Source organism: Anopheles stephensi, chromosome 3 (assembly GCF_013141755.1).
Source record: "Anopheles stephensi strain Indian chromosome 3, UCI_ANSTEP_V1.0, whole genome shotgun sequence".
Classification (NCBI taxonomy): Eukaryota; Metazoa; Arthropoda; class Insecta; order Diptera; family Culicidae; genus Anopheles; species Anopheles stephensi.
In genome coordinates this window covers 66,617,179-66,643,573 of record NC_050203.1, presented here as the reverse complement: position 1 = coordinate 66,643,573, position 26,395 = coordinate 66,617,179, and the positions used below count along the sequence as shown (strand labels likewise).

At 45.4% G+C, this 26,395-nt stretch overlaps 3 protein-coding genes across 6 annotated transcripts in view; 2 read left to right on the top strand and 1 right to left on the bottom strand.

Annotated features, from left to right (window-relative positions):
• Nucleotides 1–1,190: 1,190 nt before the first annotated feature.
• LOC118511745 lies at nucleotides 1,191–5,892 on the bottom strand. The gene is made up of 6 exons (XM_036055203.1): nucleotides 4,986–5,892; nucleotides 3,189–4,864; nucleotides 3,052–3,120; nucleotides 2,608–2,802; nucleotides 2,402–2,537; nucleotides 1,191–2,329 (listed from the first exon to the last, which is right to left on the bottom strand). The coding sequence occupies exons 1-6, from the start codon at nucleotides 5,281–5,283 to the stop codon at nucleotides 2,211–2,213; spliced, it is 2,493 nt and encodes an 830-aa protein (XP_035911096.1). The 5' UTR covers nucleotides 5,284–5,892; the 3' UTR covers nucleotides 1,191–2,210.
• Nucleotides 5,893–6,107: 215 nt separating this feature from the next.
• LOC118511749 (SUN domain-containing protein 3) lies at nucleotides 6,108–7,535 on the top strand. Its single transcript, XM_036055214.1, has 5 exons — nucleotides 6,108–6,333; nucleotides 6,395–6,682; nucleotides 6,751–6,912; nucleotides 6,976–7,154; nucleotides 7,222–7,535. The coding sequence occupies exons 1-5, from the start codon at nucleotides 6,154–6,156 to the stop codon at nucleotides 7,247–7,249; spliced, it is 837 nt and encodes a 278-aa protein (XP_035911107.1). The 5' UTR covers nucleotides 6,108–6,153; the 3' UTR covers nucleotides 7,250–7,535.
• A 115-nt stretch (nucleotides 7,536–7,650) lies between these two features.
• LOC118511746 (cytohesin-1) overlaps nucleotides 7,651–26,395 on the top strand; it is a 56,018-nt gene continuing 37,273 nt past the window's right edge. Inside the window, exons 1-2 of one of the 4 annotated variants that reach the window (XM_036055208.1) lie at nucleotides 7,651–8,247; nucleotides 9,786–9,859. In XM_036055208.1, coding sequence (XP_035911101.1) covers nucleotides 8,172–8,247; nucleotides 9,786–9,859 — 150 coding nt within the window. In that variant the 5' untranslated portion in view covers nucleotides 7,651–8,171. Of the gene's footprint in view, nucleotides 8,248–9,785; nucleotides 9,860–18,548; nucleotides 19,007–26,395 lie in introns of those variants that run through there. The other 3 variants (XM_036055206.1, XM_036055205.1, XM_036055207.1) reach the window with 3 other exon arrangements.

Below are 26,395 nucleotides of genomic sequence, written 5' to 3'. Positions count from 1 at the left end.
TTTTTACCTTAAATAATAGTTGCCGGTGAGAATTTATCCTAAACGAAAGATATTTAGTTATTTAAAGTTTCTGATCTAATTCTTGCATGCCTGTCAGTTTAGCTCAATTTTATTTTGTCGCGTTCGCAACAGTTACAGTCGAATCGCTCACCGTTTGCTTCGGCTCTCGAGCTGCCTGCCGTCGACGTGCCATTACCATCGAATGCGCGACACTATGGTCGAATCGCATGTCGTTGTGATGTGAGCAGCTCGTGAATCGAAGCAAACGGTGACCGATTCGACTGTAACTGTAAACAGGTGTATCTACGGTATGAGATTTGGCACCCGTTTCAACCAACCAAACGTTGTTCCTGCAAATGTCGGACTTGGTTCCTTGGATGGCGAGACCATGGCCATAAGCTGAAAACATCTCCATTGACCAGTATAGCTGTTCGGTAGGATGGAACTCTCGAGGGAGCTTCGTGCCTGACTAGTATAGCGAACTAGTCTTGGTTCTCCATCGGCCTCGGCATCGGTGAATCAGGTCGAGAGTTGATCTAGATTTAGATAGGTCGCATGCATCTGTATCGACCAACAATCTGTTCTCATACTGCCTGGAGCGAGGTTTGTTTGCCAAATCACCCTTTTTGTGGTATGTGTCCGCCACTGAGCAGGGTTCCCTTCTCATTAGTAGAACAAAAAAACAGATTCTCCATCGAAGTAGTCATAGAGTCGTCTTCAGCTTGCATTTGACCGGTGTTTCGAGGGCTACAGCCTCACCCGAATCACAGCCAATCACGTTTTGATATTTTCTAGATTCGTCGTCCACCTGCTGCACCTTCCTAGCAGGGTGAAGGCCATGGCTTATAATGTCCACTTGTAGTCCTTCGGTTAAACGAAAGTTCGCTGGATGGCTATTCCTTGTCTCTTTCACAGTTTTTCGTAGATGATGCCAGGATCAAGATGGTTTGACAACATACTCCTGAAGGCTCGACTCCTCGTACCGCCACGTTAGGGAAGAGGTCGTCAGCTGGTGCTCCGTTTCTTAGTGTGATATCTTTGTATCCACAAAAACACCCAACGACGATTTTATATGCTTTTGACTTTTATTTTTAGTAGTATCATTCTCAAATGATCACACCAGGCGTGAAAGATATTATTGGTTCACAGGTTTGAATTTCAAAAAAAAAAAAAAACAGAGGGAGAACCACCGCTTGTACAAGCAATCTACCTATCTGCCTGTACCATTCGTAGCACTCGGGGTGTAAATGAAACTCGTGTATATAAGGTACATATATATAATACGATCGCAAAATGGGGATTATTGTTTCTAGCGTCCAAAAAGCTAGCCTTGCCTTTGCTTACACCTGATCATTGTGAATAACATTTATGCGTTACTGTTTTGCTGTTGTCCACGACTGGATAACCAGGGCTGGTGTGGTGTTTGTTGTTAAAGCATTTTGTTGCGTATGCACTGAATAGTATAGTACTGTAGGTTTCGTTTTGTAAGTGTCGTGCACACATGCACCGCGTACCGGTAAAACGGAAAGCACTTACAAACCTATTCCTAACCGTTATTGTTATAGCTTTTGTTTCGTAATTTTTCGTTTCGATAAAAAGTTCAGCAAAGCAATCATTTATGGCGGTTGTACGAAGGTATCGAAAACGAAAATAAACAGTAACTTAATTTTGTACCGATATTTAAAAGCGTTACACGAGCCGAAAACACAGATAAAGGACCAACGTGTTACTGCATGCTGGTGGCGGTGGTTTTGGGGCAGGGCGTAATCCGCTCTTTTTTTTTACTGCTCGCAGCGAACTAGCGCGTGTACCGTACAATAAATAGGTTTCTATCTAATATGTACACATTTTTTTATCCCGTTTTTGTTTTTTAGCATTTTGCTTTCGGTAAACCATACACGGTTGATAGGGCTTGCAGCAGTGTTGAGTTGAAAACGAGAACAAAAATACCGCCATCAAGCGAATCGAAGCGGCCGCCCGAGAGGCCTTGTAAGCGTAAACAGCAAACTTATTTAACTGATGTTACTCCACTCAACGCACAGGTGTGGCCGGGACCTGGTTCCTACCAACAAAATCACTGGCTTATATCCTAGGACTCGGGGTTGAGCGCGGCTTGCAATTTTTTTTGTTTTGTTTAACCTTCTGCAGCAGCTACTGCTGACTAGCACACGTGGGGGGGGGGGGGGGGGGGGGGGGGTTCGGGTGTCCACTCACCAACCGCCTGTTCGCTTGATCTGAAGGATGCCACTCTTGTAGTACTGCGGTATACTGATCATGTGGTTCGTGTGTCGACCACGGGAAGGCTGCCGAAGAATGTTTACAATTTTACCTACAAAAAACGGGAATGGCAATGATGTTAGTGCTATTGAAAGCCAACGTACGGGCGGGTTCAACCACGTACCGAGAACATTCAACGTGTGAAAGTGTTTGTGCTTGAAGTGAATAATTTGTCGCAGGTTCGTGTTGGCGGTCCAGCGCTTCGCTATTTCGCTAGCACAGATTTCCACCGTTTCCGGCATGTCCGAGAAAGGATGCAGCTGAAAGAAGCGGACGTAAATAGCGTTAGCGAGCGTATCGTAAATGTGTGAGGAGGTAAGGTATACAAACCGGATAGTACTGTATATCCAGCAGCTCATCATCACAGCTCGATTGAATGGCGTCGATCAGTTTGCGGTAGTTGCAGTCCCGCTTGGACATGTGCAGCAGATACTGCGGTATGGTCATCTTGGACGTGTCGACTTCGTACTGGTCGTAAAAGTACTGTCGCAGCACTTCCTCATTCGGTGTAAGGCCAAAGCTTGTCTGCAAGGCAATGAGAGAAGGTGAGTAAATGTGGTTGTATAATTGCCAAACGTGGTAGCAATTATTGCTGGGTGCGTTCCATCCAAAGTGGCCATCGTTTTAAGATTTTCCCAGAAATGTAGCCGGATTGTACTCGAGACTAATCTGTCAACGATCCAGGAAAATTCTTAAATTCTTGAGGCTTTCTTCCAGATCCATTCCGAATCGGATACTTCCAGATGGAACAGGTCCCCGTATTTCAAGCCTTACCAATGAATCCATTATTGTCATTAAGCTGCAGTTAAACGTGTATATCGTTACACTTTGCTCCCGCTGCGTCTACAAATGTAAGATAAAATTAAACTTAATATTTAATTTACCCTTAATTCAGAACCACCGCTTGTTACCTGTTTAGCACGGACATGCGGCACCTGCTGACCACACCAATCATTGTCCGGTGTGACTTGTTCGGGCATTTCGCGTTGCGCTGGTACGCACGGAACGCTTCCCTGGCTTTGATATGGACGCGCTCTCGACACCAACCCTCCGGTGGGTGGCATTTCCTTCAGGGTGTTGATTTTATGCAGCGCTTCATACACAATCTGTTCCGCACGCTGATCCCACAGCTCGTCGTCTACTGTCGGCTGGTTGGTGCCGGCACCCGTAAAGAGCCCTTCTACCCTTCTGCCGCTATCTCGCTCGTACGATCGCGCTGCAGATCGGCCCTTGCCCTCTTGTTTTGCCGCTTTACAAGCATTGCAGTACCGTTGCCTGCTGGGGTCTTGCTTCGTTCGCATCAGGAACTCTTGCTCCGCACAGTCCAAACAGTGCAACTCTTCTGCGCACTCATCGAACCCGTTCGGTCGCTGCCGGCCCGCCCCAAACTCGGCTGCTTTGTGGTAGAAAGGAGAACCCGGTGCGTAACGGCGTGCGTCCCTCGCATCCGGCTCGTCCGGGTGTAGAGAATGCTCTAGCCGAAGGGTTTTTGCGTTCACCGATAAACCGCCGCGTTCCGTCGGTGTAGAAGAACAGTCTGCCAACAGCAAGGGCAAGCTTTTTGGAATGGCACCCGTTTTATGAGCTTCTGGCCGGTTCACGATTTGATCGCTGATGCTGCTATCGCCCTTCGTGCTATCCGCTTTTTGCTCCCGCTGATCGTTACCATCCTCTGCTAACGATGCCGCCAATACCGGAACAGACGGAACCAGCGAACGACCATCATTCATTTCCGGCACATGATGTAAACCCGTGTCGTTTCCCTTTTGTGCTGTTTCGCCTTCCCTGTCCAGTGGTCCCGATGGGTCGTGCGGTGCCGAACTATGCGACGGTACCGTAGGCGACGCAATCCGCGATCGAGAACCATTCCCTACGTTTTCTTCCTGCTGCTGCCCTTCCAGTGCTGGCCTTGCCACACCCGCAAACTTATCCTCGTCCAAGCCGAGCATAAAATCTGACTGTCTGTTAAAATTTTCCATCTCCGAGCTTGGTTCCGGATCAAAATCCATCTCGAGGAAATCGGTCTCGTCATCGGGCGGTAAGTCGCCCTGCAGGTCTAACAGCTGGCCTGCCGCACCGTCCGGTTCACCGCCACGGTACGCATAGATGCAATCGTCTGACGTGGACGCATTATCGTCGTCGGAGTAGACGTTGTTCGGTAGTAGAATGATTTCCTCGATCAAACCATTCTCGCTCGCGTACGACAGATTGCCGAGGGAATTGTTGTCGGAAAAGTCGCCCTCATCCGGTGGACAGGCATCGTCGTTCAATTTTACCGGGCGCTCTGCTGCCGACGCTCGGCTAGTTTCATCCGGAAGTTCACCGGTACCATTCGAAGCAAGCTCTATAGCGGGTTGACCGAACCCATTGCTGTCGTGCGCACTGGACAGGGTAGTTCGTAGATGGTCCGTACCGGTTCCGTTGGTGGTTGGATTAAAGCTACTAGGGACGTTGTTAGTGCTCGTGATAAAAAAGTCAACGGATGATTGAAGGCTCGGGAGCAATCGTTCGGATGGAATGTCACTGCCAGCAGAGACGATTGGTGTGGATGTTTGGTTAAAAATGGACGTGATGTGACGGGACGATCCTGTAAGTTGGAAACGTAAGCTTAGTTTAATGAAGTTCCTTATTAAATACTCTATGTGTTATAATAATAAAGGCGACAGGAAGCTCCTCCAGCTAGAACACCGCCTAGAGCACGTTCTTACCATTTTCCGCCAGAACTTTATCTTTCACCGGCGACTCGTTGGACGCTACCACGCCGTTCTCCTTGGGCAACGTCGAGGTCGAGCTGTCGTCCTGCACCATGCCGGACACTCGATCATGCACCGGAGGCATAAGATTTTCCTGCTCGATTAGATTGTTGTTGTTGAACTGATTCTGATACTTTGCCGCAGACACTGCCTTGGAGATGCAGTCCGTCCCGATGACCACCGTGAGGCCACCGCCACTAGCGCAACGGCCTCCGTTGCTGTAGCAGCACTCCTTGTTCTTATTGCTATCCATCGTCCGGATGGGACAGCCGGGTCGGACCCTTAGCCCGCCCCCCGGCCGCAGCGCGTCGTCCGGGAGCACAGGACCGAGTCACACTGTACGATGCTAACAAAGAACGCTATTTACGACCCCGCTCAGGGAAGGACACGTTCGCTTGCCGCTTGTTATTGTAATAGTTAGTATGATGTAATGTTGTTTATTTTAGAACAACATAAACTACGCGTCCGTTTCACAACGCTACGGAACTGGGCGAGTGAGGCGCGACGACGACGTTCGGAAACTCGCCCACCCAATTTACGGATGCTTCCACTCGCGGCAATTGTTTCTTCCGGCCGGGCACGTTACACCGGGTGAGGACGAATGCAACAGTAAGCTAGCCATTCACGCCACAATCCGTTCCGCTGCAAACCCCGATTCCGATGCGTTGCCTGCCTCTGTGGCTGTAGCCTGCGCTTATTCATGCACACACTACCCAGTGCACGGGTTGTTTAATCCGCAAAAAAGGGGGTCGTCGTACGAATTTACGCCGTTCCTCTAAATGACGTAGGCACGGAGCGGATTGCAAGAAAGAACGAACAGCACAAAAAAAACCCCACACACACAAAATATCTTTACGGAAATGGTACGAGAAATGCAATTTGCTGATCACCGTGCTGCGCCGCAAGCGAAAATGTTTGCGACGAAATGTATTGTTGTTCTTTCTCTTTCCGATCGTATTTTTTCTTTGTTTTGCTACGAACGTCATTCTGACAGCTACGGGCCGAGCGCTGTTTTCGCCTGGCTGCTCTTTTGCGACGCAAGCGCCATCTAGCAGGGAGATTTTTAACGATGATTTGTTTTGAAGATTTGGTGCGGAAAAGCTGTTGCACCGATGCTCTCAGTATGCTGTGTTTGTTTGGTAGCAGATGGAAAAGCATTCTTTTCAGTATGTCGGAAACTCACCAGAAGAACTTGGCCCTATACATACTGTGCATCCTGTTGACGTGTTTCATCCTGTTTCAAGTTTTTGTAAGTGAAAACGTCACCACCGAACAGCTGCATAGCCGGAAGCTCATCGAAGAGGTAAGAGAAAAGAAACCGTTTAGCACATCGGAACTTTACAGTTTTCTCTCTAACTTCCCAGCGGCCGAAACAACGGCAATATGAAGAGCTTTCCAATGAAGTCGGTGTAAACATTGCGTCAAATGTGCAATGTTTTAAAGAACTGGAAGAACTCAACGAGCGAATCTTTCTCTTAGAACAGCTCAACTTTGACAAACTTGGACCAACCGATTATGCTTCGCGTATTTTTGGTGGCGAGGTGGTTTCGGCAGTTACAACGTCGCGGCACGGAAACTCGATTATGAGCAGAGTGCGCTCTATGATATGGTCCATCAATGATAACTATTATCAAATGCAGTGCATCATACAGGTTTTGAATGGCATAATTTATCCCATTGTAGGTCGTGGCAAGTTTTACAAACCAATGTTTTTGTTTAGGACTGTGGCACTTGCTATGCGTTGGAAGGAAGCTCCGGAACGATAGTGCTGAAGCTAGCAAAGAATGTACACGTGAACGCCATTACAATAGAACACATTCCGAAATCATCGTTACCGATCAAAACGGACGTCTATAGTGCCCTAAAAGAATTTTCAGTTTGGGTAAGTTTACCCGTTAAGATTTTCCTTATGCACGTGTTCAACATATGCTCTCTCTTTTTTAAGGGTTCAAACAATCCTAGTAACACAGGCAAGGAAACTTATTTCGGCACATTCACCTTCGACTACATGACGACATTTTTGGAAACGTTTGAGTTTGATTTGGACCGCGAAGTGCCTAGCGTTCGTTTCGTACGAATTGACATTCATTCTAATCATGGTGAAAAATTCACTTGTATCTACAGGTAAGTGGATGATGTCTTTGTAGCCCAAGAATATGTACGAGCTGATTGATTGATGCTTTTTTTGCAGGATTCGTATTCACGGAACGCCCGAGTAACAATCTACTTAAAATGGAACTATTGTCTCTTCAGTTGAGTTAAGATACAGGGACTAAATTTTTTTCCAAAATTCAGTACATCCAACAGATTTGAGACATTTTTTGATATCAGGATATAATTTTTTGAGAGGATTTAAAATTTGATTTATCTTTTTCTAGCTAGAAACACCAAAAATTTCTTTCTGTTTGATGTTTCTGAATAACTTTTTATCCAAAAAATTGTGTACCTCATACTTGTATTAAAATAATCCCAAAAATACATTAAAATAGATTTTTTCGACAGCAATTACCCTTCTAGGAATATGATTCAAATGTCCAAACAGATTCCTACAGTGCCAACACGAAGCAGGGTTTCGTTAAAAAAACGGTGACGTTTTGACACTTTCGTTAAAAGATGCTTTTGACGTTAGCTTCGTTGAAAGATGGATGTTTTGTAGCCAATCGTATTTATAAAAAAAATAACTACAATAAAGACGCGACAAGAATTTCTGGGCCAAGTGTTTAGTGAAAATGTGTAGTTTGTTTGATTAGGCTTTGTGTATTGTGAGGCAAATAGGTTCCGCTTGCTGGGAAAACGTAACCGCGTTGAGTGTTTGGTGAAAAGTTCGGAAAACCCGTCCGGTTGGTGGAACGCCTTTGAGCTGGCTGTGTTGTTGTTCTCACATCCCCCAGTACCCGTACGCGAAAATCGTCTGTTGCTTAATTGATTTTTGTATCGTTTTGTTGTTGTGGTCCGTGGTGTTCTGTGATTCGGTGGTTTGGGCATAGAGTAGCAATACATTGAGGTGAAATAGAAAAGCAGTGCAGTGGCCTTGCAATCCGGTGCGGTAATACGCGTGCATGATTCATCCCAGTTGGTTGGAAAATTCGGAAAAGCGCATCCGCGACAACGACGTCGACGACGGCCACGGAGAGAACGACAATGGTCAACACAATGGAAAGCTCGTACGCAACGATGTCAAACATTTCGCAGCACACAGAAAACTTCCCACTGCCAGGTATGTCGCGACCCCGATAGAAACCACCCTTATGCACCCTTATTTGTACGCTTTTGTTTGCTTCCCAGCCTCCACCCTGGCCAGCCAGCCAGCCAGTACGGTAGCATTAGTTCGAAGTGTATGTCATTATACCCCGTGTAAGGGTTTGTGCAGAACCAGCCCAGCGATGCCGCCGCGAGGCCCCGTAATTAACGTGGAGCGTAATTGCCCGCCGGACGCCCGTACGGTGAGGCTTATCGCGCGCGTGGCTCAGCCTGCTTACCTTGCCGACCGACATTGCGAAGTATGTCTGTTACGTAGCCAGCAGGCATTTCACTTTTTGTGTTGTTCGCCCCCAAACCATTCCCGGTGGCCAACTTTTAATTCCATTTGGAAATTAGTTTAAAAAAGCAAAACGTTTCCCCTAGTTTCTGTAGGAAGAACATTTGGGATCAGTTGTCCGCCCGGTTCCGGTTTCCATGGCTACCGTGGTGAGATGTATATTTTTGGCATATGAGACCATGTTTTTCCAGAACTTTGGTAAATATTGCTGTCGCATACCCTTGTTGGTGCTTATGCAAACATTCTTATCTTGACGATTTCTCCCTCTATCTCTTGCGTCAACAATAAACGCTGCACCATTCGTTATTCCAAAAGGCTGTAATAGTACACCTGTTTTGGATCTTTCGACATATTCCCCTGTCCGGAACCGCGTTTCCCCCCCAATCAGCATCGTTTGTTTGGCCCTCACCTTGTATCTGCGTAAATTGACCGCGTTGTTTATGTTTGGCTGCGTAATGTTTTCTTTAAATTTTCCGGTAACTCACGGAGGCACACACACACACGCGCGCAATGGCAGTCACCGGGGTTCGGGTATCCGGCACATTTGATTGTGGGGTGCGCGCACGTTCGAATGGATTACCGAAAATAGAAGTCATTTCAGCCAATCGGATTCGATACGCTGCACTGGAACCGGGCAGCTTATAACGGGAGTCATTCGGTGCTGTTTCAAGTACCCGCCCGTCCACCACTCCCGGATGGACATGAAATCGGGGCCAGCTCACTAACCGACGTGTGTAACTGCAGCCAATTGAACAGAACGCTTGGGTTCTCGATCGACCGTACGAAGCGAAATGCTAATCACCGGAATCCCGGAGGTAAATGGTGGGATCCGCCACGCCAGCTTCTCCTTCTTACCCTTTCCCGCAAGGGTCCAAGGTACGGCAAGAAAGCTACTACCACCGTATCATGCCGCCAAATCGTGCCCACGGCGGAAAGAGTTCGTTTAGAGTGAAATTGACCGTCGAGCGGCGTGTCAGCGGTTACGTTATCCGGGGACTTAGATTGGCCGGGATTGAAGTTCTAATTTTACCCCGACAAACAGAATCGCTGTCTGTGTATGTGTCGCTGTGTCGGTATTTTGTGGATTGTCCTCGTTGGACTCGAGCAAGACGTAATTGTGTACAGCATTGTTGCATCGATTTTAATGCACCTTGTCCGTACTGCACTGGGGGGCAATAGTAGCAAAACTAATTCTTGAACTTTACTTCTCATTTTAGAGCTAACACCCGAGCAGCAGAAACTATTGATAGAGCTGCGAAGGAAGAAACAAGAGATTTTACTCGAGATACAGGTGAGTGTTTGGCCCGTAAGACTATGTTTTGATTTTAGGCTTTTGCCATTCAAGTTTAAATATGAGCGTCATTGTTGATGTGTGTGATTGTGTAAAACGAGCTCAAGAAGTGTGTGAGAAAAGGATGAGGAGCTTGAAGGTGAATTCTTCAACAACAACCCCTAATGTGACGTCACCGTTGTAAACACCCGCGAGGTGGAACAGGAACCACGCGTGGAAGAAGCGCGACGAGAACCGGTTTGATAGCGGATTAATAAGGACACAAACACGCACAAAGCAATGAACGCTGCAACATCAACATAAATCTGCATAAAACCTGAGAAGCCGCTTAGGATTCCGTGGAACACACCGTGACGTCGTTGAATCATCGATGGAACGTGCAAGATGCTTTCGTTCCCTTCTCCTTGTGGGGACGCTGGCACAAATAGCCGTATGATTCAGCGTCTGCCTACGCAAATGTGCCGATTACAGATTTGACGGAGACGGAGATAAATGTGCAAACATAAGCGCGCCTATATACACTTTCTCTCACCTCTGGTTAATGAATGGAATCGAATGCTCCTTCGGTTAAACACTTTCTAGGGTAGATTGCGGTGCTAAAACACGACCAAAACTACGCACAGGTCGCCTTCTTGACGTCCAATCACTGACTGGAGGATGGCACCGCGAGACGGTATCGCTCGGTAACCAGGATCGTCGGAAATCGGCCCGCCTAATGTCTCGTTAGGCCGTACTGTTCGCCGAACGCCTCCCGGCTAGAGCGAGCGCCAAGTGAAACACCAAAAATTTAGACACGCCGAGTTGGGTTTTGTTTGTGACCTTTGTGACGGTGGCGATGTCCTTTTGGCGTGTTGACGGTCTAATGGGTTCTTTCCGTTGTTCCTGGATATTCCAGTGTCCGTGCCCAACGGTGGTCATGGTGTTTCGATTTTATGTCTCACTGCGGTGAGCACACGCAAATTTGTTTTACCGCCAATGATAGGCCAAGCCCAGCCTTCCGTTTGCTGTACACGCCGAACGCCGGGGGTTACGATGGATTTGATTTTGGGATCGGGGTCACGCTGGTATTAAGTATCGTAGATAGCGCGCAGCGATGGAACAAGGGAGTTGCGGGCTAATCTGTTCCAGTTTGGTCCCTTACCCCGTTATTCTGGGAAGTAGCTAATGAATGATGTACGAGCGCTCCCCCCGATTCCCTTGAGGGGTGTTAATTATGATGCGCGCATCACGCATCCACCACCTCGATTACTATTGTTAACGCGTTTTTTGTCCCACTCTCAATTATCCCGTCCGATTCTTAATCGAGAACCTCAAAATAAGCAAGCAAATACTTTGTTCATCGATTGTCAAAAATGTATGGCCATCGAATATATAATTGCTGGCCAAAATTATTCTAACTAGATCAAGGATAGGTCGGTAAGATTCGCAACTACACGCTGTACGCTTCCCATTGCTCAACCGGTCCATTGCTGACCTTGGGAGGGTAAATGAAAATAGCAACGTCTTCTTCCTCACGTTCCTGGTTTTGTTTTGGGAGGGTTTTTTTTTGTTGGCACTTTCGTTCCATTTATGCCACCGGCGTTGGCAAATCGTAATCGATAACAACCGCCACTGTTGGTGGCATTTGCCGAGCAGCGTCGCAATGGTTTACCGCAATGGGGTTTTTTTTTCGGATTGCGGATAATGGATTGGTTTGGTGTAGTTTCAAGGATTTTTGGGTGAAAGTTAAATTGACAATTAGAGTACACGGTATCCGGGAGTTTTACGGTTTCCCAGATATGTTTGAATCCGTCTTACTTTGTTTGAATGTTTCCCAAATATTGTTGAATCTTTCTATAAATTTCTTGACAATTATTCAGATCCGTGATGATTTTTTTAAAAGTATTCTCATCCCATCATAAGGCTTTATGGCATCAAACTAAGTCTTGAGGGGAGTCATGAACACTCGCGAGAAGTCTTCTTATTTTGTCATTACAGATAATTGTTTCAATAGCGATAATAAGTAACAGTAGTATATAATTGTCGGGCAGCCCGGTAGTAGATGTGACAGCGATTTCGCTCTCCACACCGGAGGACCAGGGATCAAATCCTATCCAGGCCGCCTTCCCGTACTGACTACTTTACTACGGAAAGACGGAAAGCCAGAAATGGCAGGCCCGAGACCTTTCAAGGTTTATAGTGCCAAGGAAGAAGAAGTAATAATTTACTTTTAATCAAGTAGATATGTAGTGCACCATCATTATCCTACTTCAATACACATTTACACATACACATAGGATACTTCAATATACTATTGAATATAACTGAAATATTTTAAAATGCGTCGACTCAACATCAAAAATCGTATTCAAAATTGACAACAAAGGGCGGGAAAGAGTTGAAAAGTTATACAAAGCGTAACAGTCACCAAACTTCGGCTTCTCGAGTGAAAGTTCGTTTTTAAATTTTGAATTTTATTCAACTTTTCTAACTTTAATCACGAATTGGAGATTTGAGTTAGATGTTTTGTCACTGAAATATAGCAATCCCATGAGTACTACCGAATCGTTACGATGACATACTTTGAAATATTAATGGCTCATTTTCCATCTCCCCTAACTCGCTGTGGCTCATTTTCCGGCTCCGGAGTGGTGGCTCCGGAGTGGCTCATTTTCCATCTCCCCTAACGCGCCTAAAGCTTCGCAAGCTTTTTTATTACTTTATTGTGTTGTTAAACATGCCCAAATACCGGAAAACATGATAAAAAAAGGAACATTAATGCCATGAAAACATGCACAAATTCGTGCGCTACCTACCGAGTGCAAATGTGTTCTGATTTTGGTTTTAGAGCTGTGTTTCGGGTTCTGAAGGCAGGCAGGTGGTTTTGTTGTGGTTAATTTCGTACACATTTTATTGGTGATGGTGATATAAAAATGCTTTCCCCCCTGTGTGCCTTCATCGTGTAGCAAGGCGCATTCGGGAGGCGCAAATAAAACCCAAGTAGGACACACTTACTTCCCCTCCTCATTGGCGGATTGCCGGAAGAACATTATGATGCTTTAATCAGCATGCTCGTATTAATAACCCGCAGGAACACAACGGCTCTATTCTCGGACCCGCTAGCTTAATGTTAAAGCTCTCGGCAGGGTAACGCGAGAGTGTGGACGACGAAGCATTATAAAGAGTGCTCGTTTGAAGTGAAGCTCGATCGATTAAAGCCTTCAACCGAGAAGCATCACTTGCAGCCGACCACATGCTGCACCGTTCGAATGGGGATGATAAAATAAAACGGGATGCCCACTTACAGGATACGAAAGGTGCATCATCCGCTGCAAGAAAGGCATCCACCTCCCGCATCTCTTTGTGTTGTTGTGTGATTGAGCTGGAAGAACTTTCAACCATCTCGTACCTCAACCGGAACCTAAGGTTTGCGAAGCAACTTGAGCAGGCATTCGTCTGAACTCTGGCGAACCCTTACACGAGAGTGGCGCTGGAGTTGTAGTACCCTCGTACGGCGAACGATTGATTGCATTAATGCACCTCGGAAAAGCTTTTCGCTTATTGGCAAGACACGTTTCGCCGTATTTCTTTCCTTTCCATTAGCCCTACAAAAACCTTTTTATTGCTGGTGCGTGTTTTTTTGATCGTCGTCGTGTGGTTGCATTATTTCCTTCGTTGAAGCTTTCGTGAGTTTCTCTTCAGCATCGCTCATCTAGCTTGCATATCTATTAAGCATGTCTGCTTTTGGTGCGGATATGGTTTATCGATCATTGGCCTCTTGGATTTTTTGTTTTGGTTTGTTGAAGAGCCAATTAAGAAGAAATAATGAGATGTGGCTTAATGATGTACATTCGGTTTTATAACGCATTCATTGAAATAAAATAAAAACCCTGTGTCTATCGTACAACCAAGCGAAGTCTCGATATGATCCTGGACATCATGTCTATCATATGCAGATAAAATATTAAAGCGTTATCAATCGCTGTAAAACGTTGATACAGTGCTCAGAGCACTCATCTGCACGATGAAGAATATCCTGAACTAGATGAACAATGTTATGAAAGGCTCTGTGTCCATGCCTAATTTGAAGCAGTCCTTGTCCTGAATGTCCTGATGTCTCTCTCTCTCTCTCTCTCTCTCTCTCTCTCTCTCTCTCTCTCTCTCTCTCTTTCTCTCTCTCTCTCTTCGTGGCCTAACGACTTCTTAAGGTCATGCCTGCCATTTTTGGCCTACTAGACTTAATTATACCAAGTAGTTGGATAGTGGAACCTCACTACAGGGGAATGGTCCGGATGCGATTTATATCCCGGTCCTGCCAGATGCCGTTGTATCAACATAAAACATTCCATTGACTTCAGCAGTAAATAGTAGACTTTTCTTTGAACGAACCTTTTTTGAAGAATATTTTCAAATCATTCTGTAGTCACGACGGTAAAGAGGAATATTGTTTAAAAAATCGGCATATATGTCCAAGTAGAGGCCATTTTTGTCCTGAACATCCTGATGTCACAATCATCTCAGAATTAGTGGTTGAAGTTGGAAATATGTAAAAATATCTGTTGGAAGTAGAACCAATGAAGAGACTCCGAGCTGACCTCAGTCTTAAGTCAAGCAACATTTAATCTATTGAGCTGTCTGATGTAGCCTTCAACGTCGTCCATAGTTTATCTATTATGTTTCATGCTTATGTTATGTTTTATCTGATTTATCGAATGGTTTAACATTTGCAGATATAAAAAGAGTTTCCTTAGGATTCGCTTTCACGTGTTTGCGCGTTATTCACCGGTATGCATCCATACATACAAAACCGGCACACCACCAAACAATCCATGCCCACCGACAGCAGCGCCGCCTGAGCTTTTAACCGTTCCGTCGCCAAAACAAACACAAAGACCGAGCGCTTCCTCCATCTTCCAGCGTCCCAAAAGCTGCAAAAGCTTAATCGACATGTCCTGGCAACCTTATATCCCATGCTATACCGTGTTATACCTATTTACTCCTCGCCGGATCAAAGGACTGTGTGTTCGCTCTTCCCGAGAGTGGCTCCCGGTTTGCTCACGACGGGGAAGGCAGTTTGTTTAGCGCCAACATAACAAAACCAGCCTGGAAGTTCTCCTTCGGGCTAGCCAGTTAGGGGCGACAGGAATTGTGGCAGCTCTCTTTTCTTTTGCAACGTACGTAGTTCGTGCTCATAAGGAAAAATCAGGCGCTTCCGGCATCGTTATGTTACTGCATTCCTTCCGGCCAATTGTGCTTAGCTTTCGTCCGTCCCTTCTTCGTACGCTCTCGCAAGCTTTTCCCGCCCTTTTTTTTGCTGAGTGTTGGGAGGGTTCGTTGGACTTTTCGAATGACTTCGACTCTCTTGAAGCTTTCCTCGTTGAAAAACAAGGAACAGTTTTCCGCCTTTCTCAAGTGTGCAACGTGCTCACAAGGCGATGGCGATTTTGTAAGGATGCAGCTTCCGGCTCTGAGTGGAATTTACTTCAAGTTTATCAAATTTGACTGCGACTCTATGATTAGAAAGCACAGGAAAGCTTTTACAATATCAACCAAATACCTTGACTAGCTCTTGTCGTTTTGTTGGTGTGTTGATGATTCGGGATGACTTTCCTGGATGGTGGAATCCTGTGTTTCTCACCAAATGCCAACCCAACAACACTGCTACTCACGAGTGAAGGTCGATCACACGAGAGCAGCCGGTTGTCTCGGATGTTGTGCTCTGTCGCTCGTGCTGCTTTTGGCCAACACCCCGGGATCAGGGAAGCATTTTCATCCCGGGCACACTACTACTCCGGGGACAGTAAAATCGCGCCCTGGCGAGTTTTGAAGGGGAAAAGACGCGAGGAAGATCTTTCGTGGGTTTTGTTGGTCGATGAAAAATGGAATGGAGCACAGTAAATGGGAAACGGTGCAGTCAGGAAGATGTCAAGCCGGGGACGTCTTCCTTGGTGGCAAGTGGGAAAAGTTTTGCCAAAGCAAAACACGTGGCGTGTAGCGTCGCGTTTGTTTTACGCCGTGGAAAACGTGCAAAAAGGTTAAAAGAGTAGCGAGCATTCTGGAGGAAGTAGTTGAGTTGTAGTGAGAAAATGTGGAGTGAAAAAAGTGTTAATTAGTGGGATCTTCGAGCTTTGACGATGCCACCAAGCTCTGATGTCAAGTTGTAGTGGCTTGATATTAATTGTTGATAAAATTAACTAAAATCGCGTCTGTGACTCTTGGATTTCTGAGGAGACTTGGTGTATACAGTTAATAGACATTCTAAATTGCATTGTTAGCATTACACCTGCGTAAGCTTCACCTTATCATTCCCGGACGATAACGAAGATACGGAAAGAAGTCTCACTCTTACAACCAGTGATAACAGTTAAGTGCTCCAAGTATCCGCGGTTTAAGGTGCGTGTGGCCGTTAGCATCGAACGGAAACGTCATCAAAAATCCACCCTGGTCGTAAAGATTCCCCCCCTTTCTTTAAACCCGTCCCAATCGATGACGAAATCCTTTCTGCGTTCGTTTTGTTTTAACACGCTTCCTTCCTTCATAAAAGGTCGTTAAGAAGGTACTATAAATTCCATACGAACGCCACAGATTGCTTTAAAGAACGCACAGCAGCACGGGTGGGTGACACACAACGCAAGCTTTTACAGCTCACGCAAAATTTGCACCAGGGAGTTCGCTGTATTGCTCGCGCTTTTCGGTGTCCTGTGGTTGCGTCCTATTGCGCGTTGTTTTTACCCGTGAGTGAGCAAGCGATCCAGGCGCCGGCCATGTGTTGTAATATTAAAGGTAACCTTCTGCAAAGTATATAAGCTCCCGAGATTGTGATGCGTGTTGCTATAGCGCCCGCTTGGCACAGTGTGGCGCTACCGGGGGGCTGTAGGGAAGAAGTTCATTTAAAGTCAATTCACGTTCCCCGATCATAATCATCGTCATCGTGGTGTCGTCTCTAATCAACCGCTCTAAGCCAACCACACGTCGCAGAGGGGACGATGTTCGTTGAACCCCTCTGTGCCGGGGATGTTTGGTTTGCGTGGCCACCGTAGACTAATACGTCCGATGCAAATGGTGAAGGTTCTGCCTCCGTGTCTCGATTATCCGGACAGTGATATGTGTGTGGAGATTACTGATAAGCGGCATTGCGGATGTATTTATTTCCTCTTGTTAAAAAGTTGTTTGAATTTTAATAAATCCTCTCAGATTTTTTCTTGTAAGATCAATGATGGAAGGTAAAATTAGGTGGATGTTAGGTATAATCAAATGCGGAAATGTAAATTTGTTGTGGTTGGGAAACAATCCAATACAACTCGAGCCTTTGTAGATATCTCATTTAAAAAAATGTTTAAAGATGAAAAACTATTTTTATTTTCCATATGAAAGCATTAACTAAAGCTCAATTTTAAAATTCACAAAAAACATTCAGAAGAGAAGCTTTTACAAACAACAACCCCTCTTCACGCTGTGACCACAGCCTCACTGGTCGTAGTACGCGTAAATTCTTTCTCGCATACCTGCTTAGAATAGGGGTGGGTTTTTCCCCTACTTTTCTAACACATACACATACAAACACAATCGTAAGCTCCTCACCCATTCATTCATATTTAAACTTGAGCCACTCTCGCGCTAAACGTGTTTTGCTCTCTCATCTTTTTTTTGCTCGCTCGCGTATTGCTTACAGGGGTTTTCAACCCTTTGTTTGGTGTTTCATAGAAGGCCGTATACAAAAAAAAACAAGCTGGAAATAAAAACTAGCATTTGAAAAGTACTGCAGCTTTTATATAAAAAATTGAATGTGTGGAGAAAAACTTTACTTAAAATTATAAACAACGAAATGAATCAATCTTGATCGTTGGAAATTATTCTTTATTCTGATATAGGGGTCTATGATGGCTTATGTTATTTTTTGCGGCTTCTTTGCTGTGTTGAAAAAATTAATCTTTATTAACAATTATAGATTATTTTGCTAAAGGTTTAACGATAATCGTACCAAACCAGTTAAACGGGTAGAATCCATAGCGAGATTTGTTTAAAGATGTGTTTAAGAGTCTGTATGACCTTGTTGACCGTGTTCTGACCTGGCATGATTGTTTGACAAGCAATCTTGAACTAAAGTTTTGTAACAAAATTTGAAAGTAATTACTTCAATCCAATTTTCAAATGCCTCTTATTTCAAAAATCTCATATAAAAATCTGATTTTTAAATCGGAGTTTAGTTTGGTCGCCCAATTTGTGCGGAGTGTTGAAAGGATCTCAATCTTCCAGCTATTTCATAGAAAAGCTTAAATAGTATATTTTATTCTTTAAATACCAGGATCCCTTGAAATGATTTTTCAACCAGCCTTGAATGGGACAATTTAGAAAAAAATGCTTGACAAACCCTTCAAACAAAAACCAACCCCACGTCTTCTACACGCTTTCCCTCCCTTGCATGTGACGGGGTGTTTCTTGGCCACTGCTTGAATGTGTGCATTTGCTGCCTTTTTAGTGGTGTGTGTGTGTGTATTATTTCTTCCGTCACTGTGTATTGGAGTTGTCTTTACGCTGGTCCGCAAGATGCTCAGAGGGTGGTGGGAGGGAGTTTGTTATTCTCTTCCGTCGTGTACGACATCCCTTTTTTTCTTGGTGGATTTTGTCTCGCTGTGTGTACGTTGCTTCGTACGTACACCAATGCCAACACGCGCGCTCTACAACCGACGGAACCGCGCGCGGGGTACGCTCGCTCACAACGTCGTGGTCCGTCAGTTTGATCGGAGTTTTGTAGCCGGGCGCAAGGCAAAAACAGCAGCAGCGCGGTGTACGAAGACGCGAATGCCGCTACGTATTTTGTTTCTTCCGGCCATCGCGGTTGTTGTTTTGATTGACAGAAACATACGGTGTGCGTTTTGCGGAGGGCCTCGAGTTGTTTTGTCCCGGTTTTTCTAGTGCCGAAAGTTCACCAAATTTAACCGTGTGCCAGATTCGTAAGTGTTCTCCCAGCAATAAGAGCAGTGTCAGCTGCTGAAGCAGAGCATGAGAAAATAGGAAAACAAGGAAAAAAAAGCTACCAAAATTAGTGTCGTGTCCATGTTGGAAGTCGCTTGCCGTACGGATTAAAGCTGTGTTAAACAAAGCCAAACATACACGATCGTAACACGATCGTACGGGCTGTGTAGCCAAGTGTGGGTTAAGTTGAAGGTAATAAAGAGGTTACAGTTAAGTGCAGCACAGTGACAAGTGAAGTGCATTCGGCATGCTAAATCCACTGCGGAATCCACTCGACGCCCTAAAAGCATTCCTGAAAGCCACTCGCGTCGACGACTACTTGGCCAGTAGTCAGCTGCTCCGGATCGCATGGAATGTCCTTTTTTGGGAGCTCGTTGTAGATAGTGCTGGTTGGGGGAGGGTGGTTCAGAGCTGTTCCGAGAGCGAAGTGCATTCAGTGCAATCAACCCCCGGAAGGGTTAATGCAATCGTAGAGGAAGCCATTTTTGTGTTTTTGTTTGTGTCTCTCAAGTGTCTAATTACTGCCGAGCAGCGTATTGGTGTGCCGCGAAAGTGTTTCGTCTCTCGCGATTTGCGGCGATCAGTTTAAACTAGTGTCTGTGTGTGAAACGAATGTCTCTGTTGTTAGCATTATTGCGACAATTGCAATTGGTCGTTGCAGTTGCAAGACCTCGCAGCAGCAGCAGCATTGTTGTTTTTGCTTTCCTGTATTGCCCCGTGGCGATCGATCACGAGGCAACAAATGACATCGTCTTGCTGTGACGCAGCAGCCCCACAAGTGTTGTGATGGTGATGAGATGTGTGACAAGATGTGAAGCGTGCGAAGAAAACCATCTAAATCTTATGGCTGTAATAGAGGCAGCAAATGCAATAGGGCAAACCAGCGACATCGGCAGCAGCATCAGCAACCAAGACTACCGGGCGAGTAAAGCAATATCAGGCGGAAAATATCAAATTAAAAGCATTCGATTCCGCCCGGCATCAGCAGCACCCGGCCGCTGCTGGCCATGGTCACTCTCGTGGAACACGGAAGGAAGCCTCACAAAGACGTCGGCCTCCCATGTTTTCTTTTGGCCAACTTTATCCCATGCCATGGTTCCACATTAGCCCTTCCTTCGCGCAACTTCCCACTCCGAAGTTCACTTTTGTCTTGGCAATTTCGATTAATTAATCAACGGCGAATTACGACAACAACGGCACGGCCCGAAACTTTGCTCTCCTTACACAAAGCAGGAAATTAACGCGCAAACTTTGGTGGGTTTGTGAATTCCTTTTTTTGTGGGTGTTTGGGAGCTGTCTCAGAACTTGCGCGAACCTGTTGCAAATAATGGAGGTCCGTACTTTTCGGTGCCGCTATTTACACCACACACACCCGTATGAGTCACATGACCCGAGCAGTCGATTATCTTTTATACATCGTATCGTAACATGCTCCTTGTTGCTTTTGGTGGAAACGTTAAAGCCGCGGCCTTGCAATGATAAAGGCCGCCCCAAAAGCGTCGTCTGTAGCTTCTCGCTGTGCATTATTTCGCCTCCGATGAAGTGGGTTGTTTCTGAGAAATTTAGCAAACTTGTTGAGCTGTTGGAGGCGATGGCACCATCTCCAGCAAACTGTTTGATTTGCGTTGTACAGCGGGAAGTGGCCCAATGCGTAACGGCGCAAGATGGAAGATTTCTGAGAAAATATTTCTTTATTAAGAAGGAGTCATGATAATTTAAGCTAACGAGATTCAATTTTAGCTTCAATTAAGCAGTTTTGTACTTGAGCATAGTTTAGAATAATTGTGGGGGAAATGAATGAAATAGATTCTGGTTTATATAAACAGTTGAAATGAGAATTTGTGAACTTATTTAATTGATTGCAGTGATAGATGTATGAACTCTATCCCCAACTCCAGCTCCATGACTCTGTGCCCAGCAATATCCATGGGAACGTCATCAGTTGACTTAAGGCACATATGGCCAAAACAGTTGAAGAACCATGAGTTTTATCCCCGAGAAGAGGTTGAGTGTCGTGCGATGCTTCTCACGGCTATTTGCCACAGAGAATATGGTGATCATCGGATCAAGGGTTCCAATCTTGGTCACAGTCTCAGAGACTTTATCGTTTGCACCTTGGCCCCAGTTGTCAGGACAAAAATATTGGACAACATGACATACAAAATCCTCCATAAAGGTTCTTCATTTTGTTCAGCCTTTTTGGAGGTTACTGATATTGAAGGACCTTATACAAACCTTATGCATTCAAGATCAGAGTAGCAGCTGATCGTCAAGGCCCAACAAGGTTTTCGAAGGATCGCCCAGGAAGTAATGGCAATAGTTTACTCGAATTCTTCTTGGATGTAACATGTTATCCATTGAGCTATCGGAAGGTGGCCCATGTTTTACACTGCATACGTTACTATTATAAATCTGGCAATGTAGCACTATGTTGAATAATTGATTCCCACACTGCCCGTCCGATGCTCGTCCAAACCGTCTCGGTTAAAAAATTTACATTATTTACCAACAACCGAGGGTTGTTTCGCTTGCATTGTTTTTTTGTTCCTCGCCACCGAATGTTTAGAATGTTCCTGCCACAACGGTGCTACACATTGTTCGGGTGTACCTTCTTTACTTCATTTCCAAAACGGTTTGCTTTCTGTTCTGCACACGATGGTGAAAGTCGCTCGATCGCCACACCAGCACCAGCACACCCGCATATGGCACCAACGTTCGGAACTAAAATATGTGTCTCTCCTCGGTGGGTGCGGAGGTGGTTCGTGAATGTCCGCCCGAAACCAACCCAACGACCGGAATTTGACCGTACACCCCCTGTGATATTACGAGATCCCCCTAAAGTATGCATTAGCGGGCCCGAGTGTTTTGTTGTTCCTTTGGACCTACTCTTTATTCCTACCTCGAGTCAATTCAAATTCTCTTCGGTGAGTAGTTTTTGCAACAAACCGGCACAAAGTAACTGCCAACTTCCCCATCGTTCGAGTGTGTAATAATGGAAGTAGCAAACGAGGGTACCAGTATCGTTAAAATGAGCAAAGGAGGAAAAAAAATAACAGGGCCATTAACGGCACGACGGCCTACTATGGCTACCGTGAGTCATTGCGATATGTGTGCAACGCGCAAATGTGCAACTGCACTAGGCCGTCGCCAAGTAAGACCGAACGCGTGTGATCGTTTATTGGTGTTTGCATGGAATGGTTTGATAAGCAGGGAGAGAGAGAGAGAGCATGACAGCGAATGTAGATTCGATGTTCCGAATCACCACCAACAGCAACATAGATCTATGCTCTGTTTGTGAGCTGAATTTGGATTTTGTTTGCACAAGTGCAGTGCAGCTGTGTGCTCGGAGCTTGACTCATTCTTAAATTTCAATTTCAACTCCAAACTCTAACCCAGTCGGTAGGTGATAGGCTTTTTTTTTCTGAAATTGAAGCTCGCTTTTTATCGAAACCTTTGCTTCTATTCCATTAGGACATGAATTTTGAATCGAGTGAACACACATCAAACAGCCCAGAGTTCTAAGAACGCACGAGTCGCACGATGTGAGACCCGTAAAGCTTTTTGTTTTTGCCCGGCGAACGTTGCAGCAATCTATCACATGGCAGGTTTATTCTACAATCGAATTTGCTGTGTTCCTTTTTGGCGAGGCAGGCGAAACAGGGAAAAGCTTACCAAACTCAATCACAGTTTGTTGGGGGGGCAAAAAGAGCCTCCAAACCGACCCGACTCCGATCCCCGAGATTACTGTCATGGGAAAATTTTGTTTCGAGTGGCTTTTTAAAGCATTTCCGTCAACTTGCCTGATAAGGAAAACATTCGTCCGTAACCCATACGTCACCGACTGCAGCACGCACCCATCAGGCATGAATCATCTGCTGGCGCTTTGTTTGTTTATGTTTGCGTAACATACAGATTAGCCCACAGGCAGAGTGCTAAATCGTGCGTAACATGCGTCATGGATAAAGTGTGTGTAAAATTCGAATTGCCAGTACGAAAGAGGGGCCAATCCAATCTAACCAACCAAAAGCAGGGTAAGCGTTACCTTAGTGCGAAACACAAAACCATCCGCCCGTCGCAACCGTTTCTTTGTTTGTGATATGGCAACTAAACGTTAGGAAAGTTCGTCTCGTTTTTCGTAAACCCCACACGCGGGAGGGTGTGCAATAAGTAACAAGTTTTCGGGAGGCATTTATTTCATCGTAAACGAACGGTTTTGTGCGTACGCGCGTTCTTCACAGCCGATGATTACGACGCATGTATCGCAATTTTTCACACGTTTCCTTCTTTTTCTTTTTTCGTTGCCTTTATCATTCCTTTCTCGCTAACTGATAGTTTCTGCTTCATGGTTGAAAAAAAAAAGTGAGCAGTCGACCATTTCCAGCAGCAGACGGCGTTGACGCGGAAGAAGATTTACGATCCGAATGGGTAGCGACTCGTTCTCGGGTTTTGTGCGACGACTTATGTGCAGTGATAAGAAAGTGAGAGGACTAGAGGAAGTTAGGGCAGCAGCAACAAAAAAAACTAGGTTGTTAGTAGAACTTCCTGTTATGCTTGGGCTTATGCACACTGTCGACAGACCATTTCCGAGCCAGATCTTATCTCTGTTGGCTCTCGCTGGGCACAGGCGGCCGGTCGGGCGTTTGCGTTTATGACTTCTTCCTGGCTAGCTAGTGGGTGATTCGGTGCAAAAACCTACGCCATTTGGGTCTTTGCGTCGAGAGGGAAAAAAACGGTTACCAGCGATAGAGATAGAGGCTCAATGTGAACTTTCTGTGGCAGTGATGTCAAACTCACATTCAAAGTTCTCTCAAATACCAAGTAAACTCCATGTTGGGAGTAAAACCTTGTACAAATGGTCGACAAGGCTGTGTTTGGTGGTGGATAACCGAGAGGTCTAATTTTCCAAGACTCAAGCGAACTTCCTTGATGGCTTAGGCAAAGTTATAAAAGCTAACCTCATAGTCACAAAGTAGTTAGGTAAAATCTTACAATTTATGTCAGGTCAGTTCACATCGCCACATCTGTCAGATCTATAACTTCATGCGAAGGCCTTCAAAACGAGATGAAGTTGTTTATTCTAGGAATTCTAGTAGTTTTCCAGGAATTTATAACTGATTGGTAGATCTAGTATGGATTGCTCCAATTCAGATCATCCAGAAATGGGACTCGTCGTTGATTTTTTGTTAGCTAATCTGGAGTCTTTTTCCAGGTCCTGTTTCCAGTTAGCGATCGCACAATGTTGTCTATGATTGTTAAGCTAGCAAGCTCCTTGGTCAATTTGATCTTTGATAAGTGTTAAATATAATAACTGAGAAGAACTTCCTCGATAAGGCGTTTCTTGCGACCCTGCTTCTTCTAATTTCTTGGCCTAACGACACCTCTTAAGGTCATGCCTGCCATATCTGGCTTGCTAGTCTTATTGACACCGCAATCTTGGAAAGTCAGTCCTCACTACGGGTGAACGGTGCGAATGAGACTTGAATCCTTTTCCTGCCGTATGAAGACCGGCGCCGCTGTCCCATCTGCCTCCGGGTCAACCCTTAAATGAGTGATTTATTTAGGAAAGACACAGTGTATGTATAAAATCTAGTATGATATTCACAGCTTACACCACATTGCCGAGATCAAGGTTTCTTCTTCTTCTTCTTCTGTGGCTCTACAACCTCGAGAGGTCTCGGCCTGCCATTTCTGGCTTTCTGTGACTTAATTTTACCCGTAGAAAAGTAGTCAGCCTTTCGTACGGGGAGGCGGTTTGGATGGGATTTGAACCCCGGCCCTGCCGTGTGAAGACCGGCGCCGCTGTCGCCTCGGCCACCGGACCGCCCCAAGGTTTAAAGATCAAGGTTAGATCAGGTTAGAGATCAAGGTTTAAAGTTAGTCAATTCCAATTCTTAATCCTCTAAGGTCGCAATAGTGTATTGTCCCAATATTCCTGGGCCATGTGTTTGACATGTCTGATCTTTGAGTAGAAAATCTATATGGAACACAGCGAAGAAAAAAAAAACAGTCAAAATAGCAGTAGCAAAATAAGAAATTCAAAAACACATATGCCATACGGATGTTTTTCATGATTGCGAAACCTTCAACTTTCTTTTCGCCCTCCATCGCCATTCTCCACAGACTCCACTAGGAGCATAATAATTGTGTGTGATTTTTAATACTTGCTAGGTGTTGTACATTACGATAATGAGCAATGCGGAGCTCTCGGCGTTTGGCAGGTGACATATTTTTAATGACTTTGCTGTCTACCAAACGAAACCACACTGGACTGCAAGTCACCAGTCGTCACCTACGCGGGGCAGTATGAAAATGTGCTTGCGTTTGCGTCTGTTTTTTGTGTGTTTGCGCCATCTATTGTTGTAGTTGCTGTATGTACCGGCTCCTTACTGTTGTGTGGTGATTTTTCGCCGGTCGCTTATCGGGGACGACCCGTATGCGGTTGCTGTTGTTACTATCGAGTGGAATGCAAAAAATGGCTCATGTGGTAGACTTGTCGATAATGGTTGTCGCCCATTCGTGTCGAGATTAGATAAGTTTGCAAACGGGGCCTGCAAGTGTTTCTTCAAGAAAACGGAGTTCACATGAATGTGGTTTTGCATTGCTAGCGGCATACAATGACCTTCGGATTGGGAACTCTAGATGTGTGCCTCACGGTAGCCTAGTAAGAGGGTGCTTGTAAACAAGCAAAACAGAAGCGCTAGGAGTGTGGCTCAAGATTGACATGGCTTGATAAAATGGTTGAAGTAATATAAATTGAACCGCACGCGAGTAATGATCATCGTGTCCAGGCAGATTGTCTGCGGCGATAGCTTGGTAAATTATTCAAAATTGCATCATGCTTGTAAAGGTGTTTTTTTGTGCTCTGTCCGCTTATGATTTGAATGGTGAATTATGAAAAGCTATTCCATCATCGATGATGTTGCCATCGTGTTGGAATTTCACATTAGATGTTAATTTTTTTTCCGCAAGCATTTTGCCGACCGATGACACGGGACAAATGCTGGTGAAAGTATCTTGCTGTGGTAAATATAAATGAAGAGCTTTCTCGCCTTTGATTGACACACCGAAGAAGCTCAACCTATCCGAGCTCCCGACACTTCCAAGACAAGAGTGGTGAATTGTTCCACCCGGGTCTGTCCGGGCCCGAGGAAAATTAATATGACCCACGAGTCCCGGCCGTATCGCATTTGCATTCCGCATCTTGCTTCCAGATCGGAAAGAAAGCTTCCTCGAAGTCGAAAGGAAATTCATTAAAGAAGTACTTGTGGTGGTGTGTGCTGTTTCGTTGGGGGGAAAGAACGGACAGAAAGAAGATCGGAATACAGCGAGCGGTTGATATCGCTTACCGAAAGCAATACGAACCTTGCATACGGATGCATTTCGTTGCACCGAAAGTAACGCGCCTCGCTCAAGGAGGGTAACCGTTCGGCGAGGTGAGAAGGGTCGGCACTGAAGATAACGAAACTGAAACTGGTGGACTATCAACGCCGGTGGTGGTGTTCGGTTCTATGTTGCTACCTGCATTCGGTGTGTGGGGTTCATCGAACCCGGACTACCGAACCGTGTGGAAAAAGGGAATGA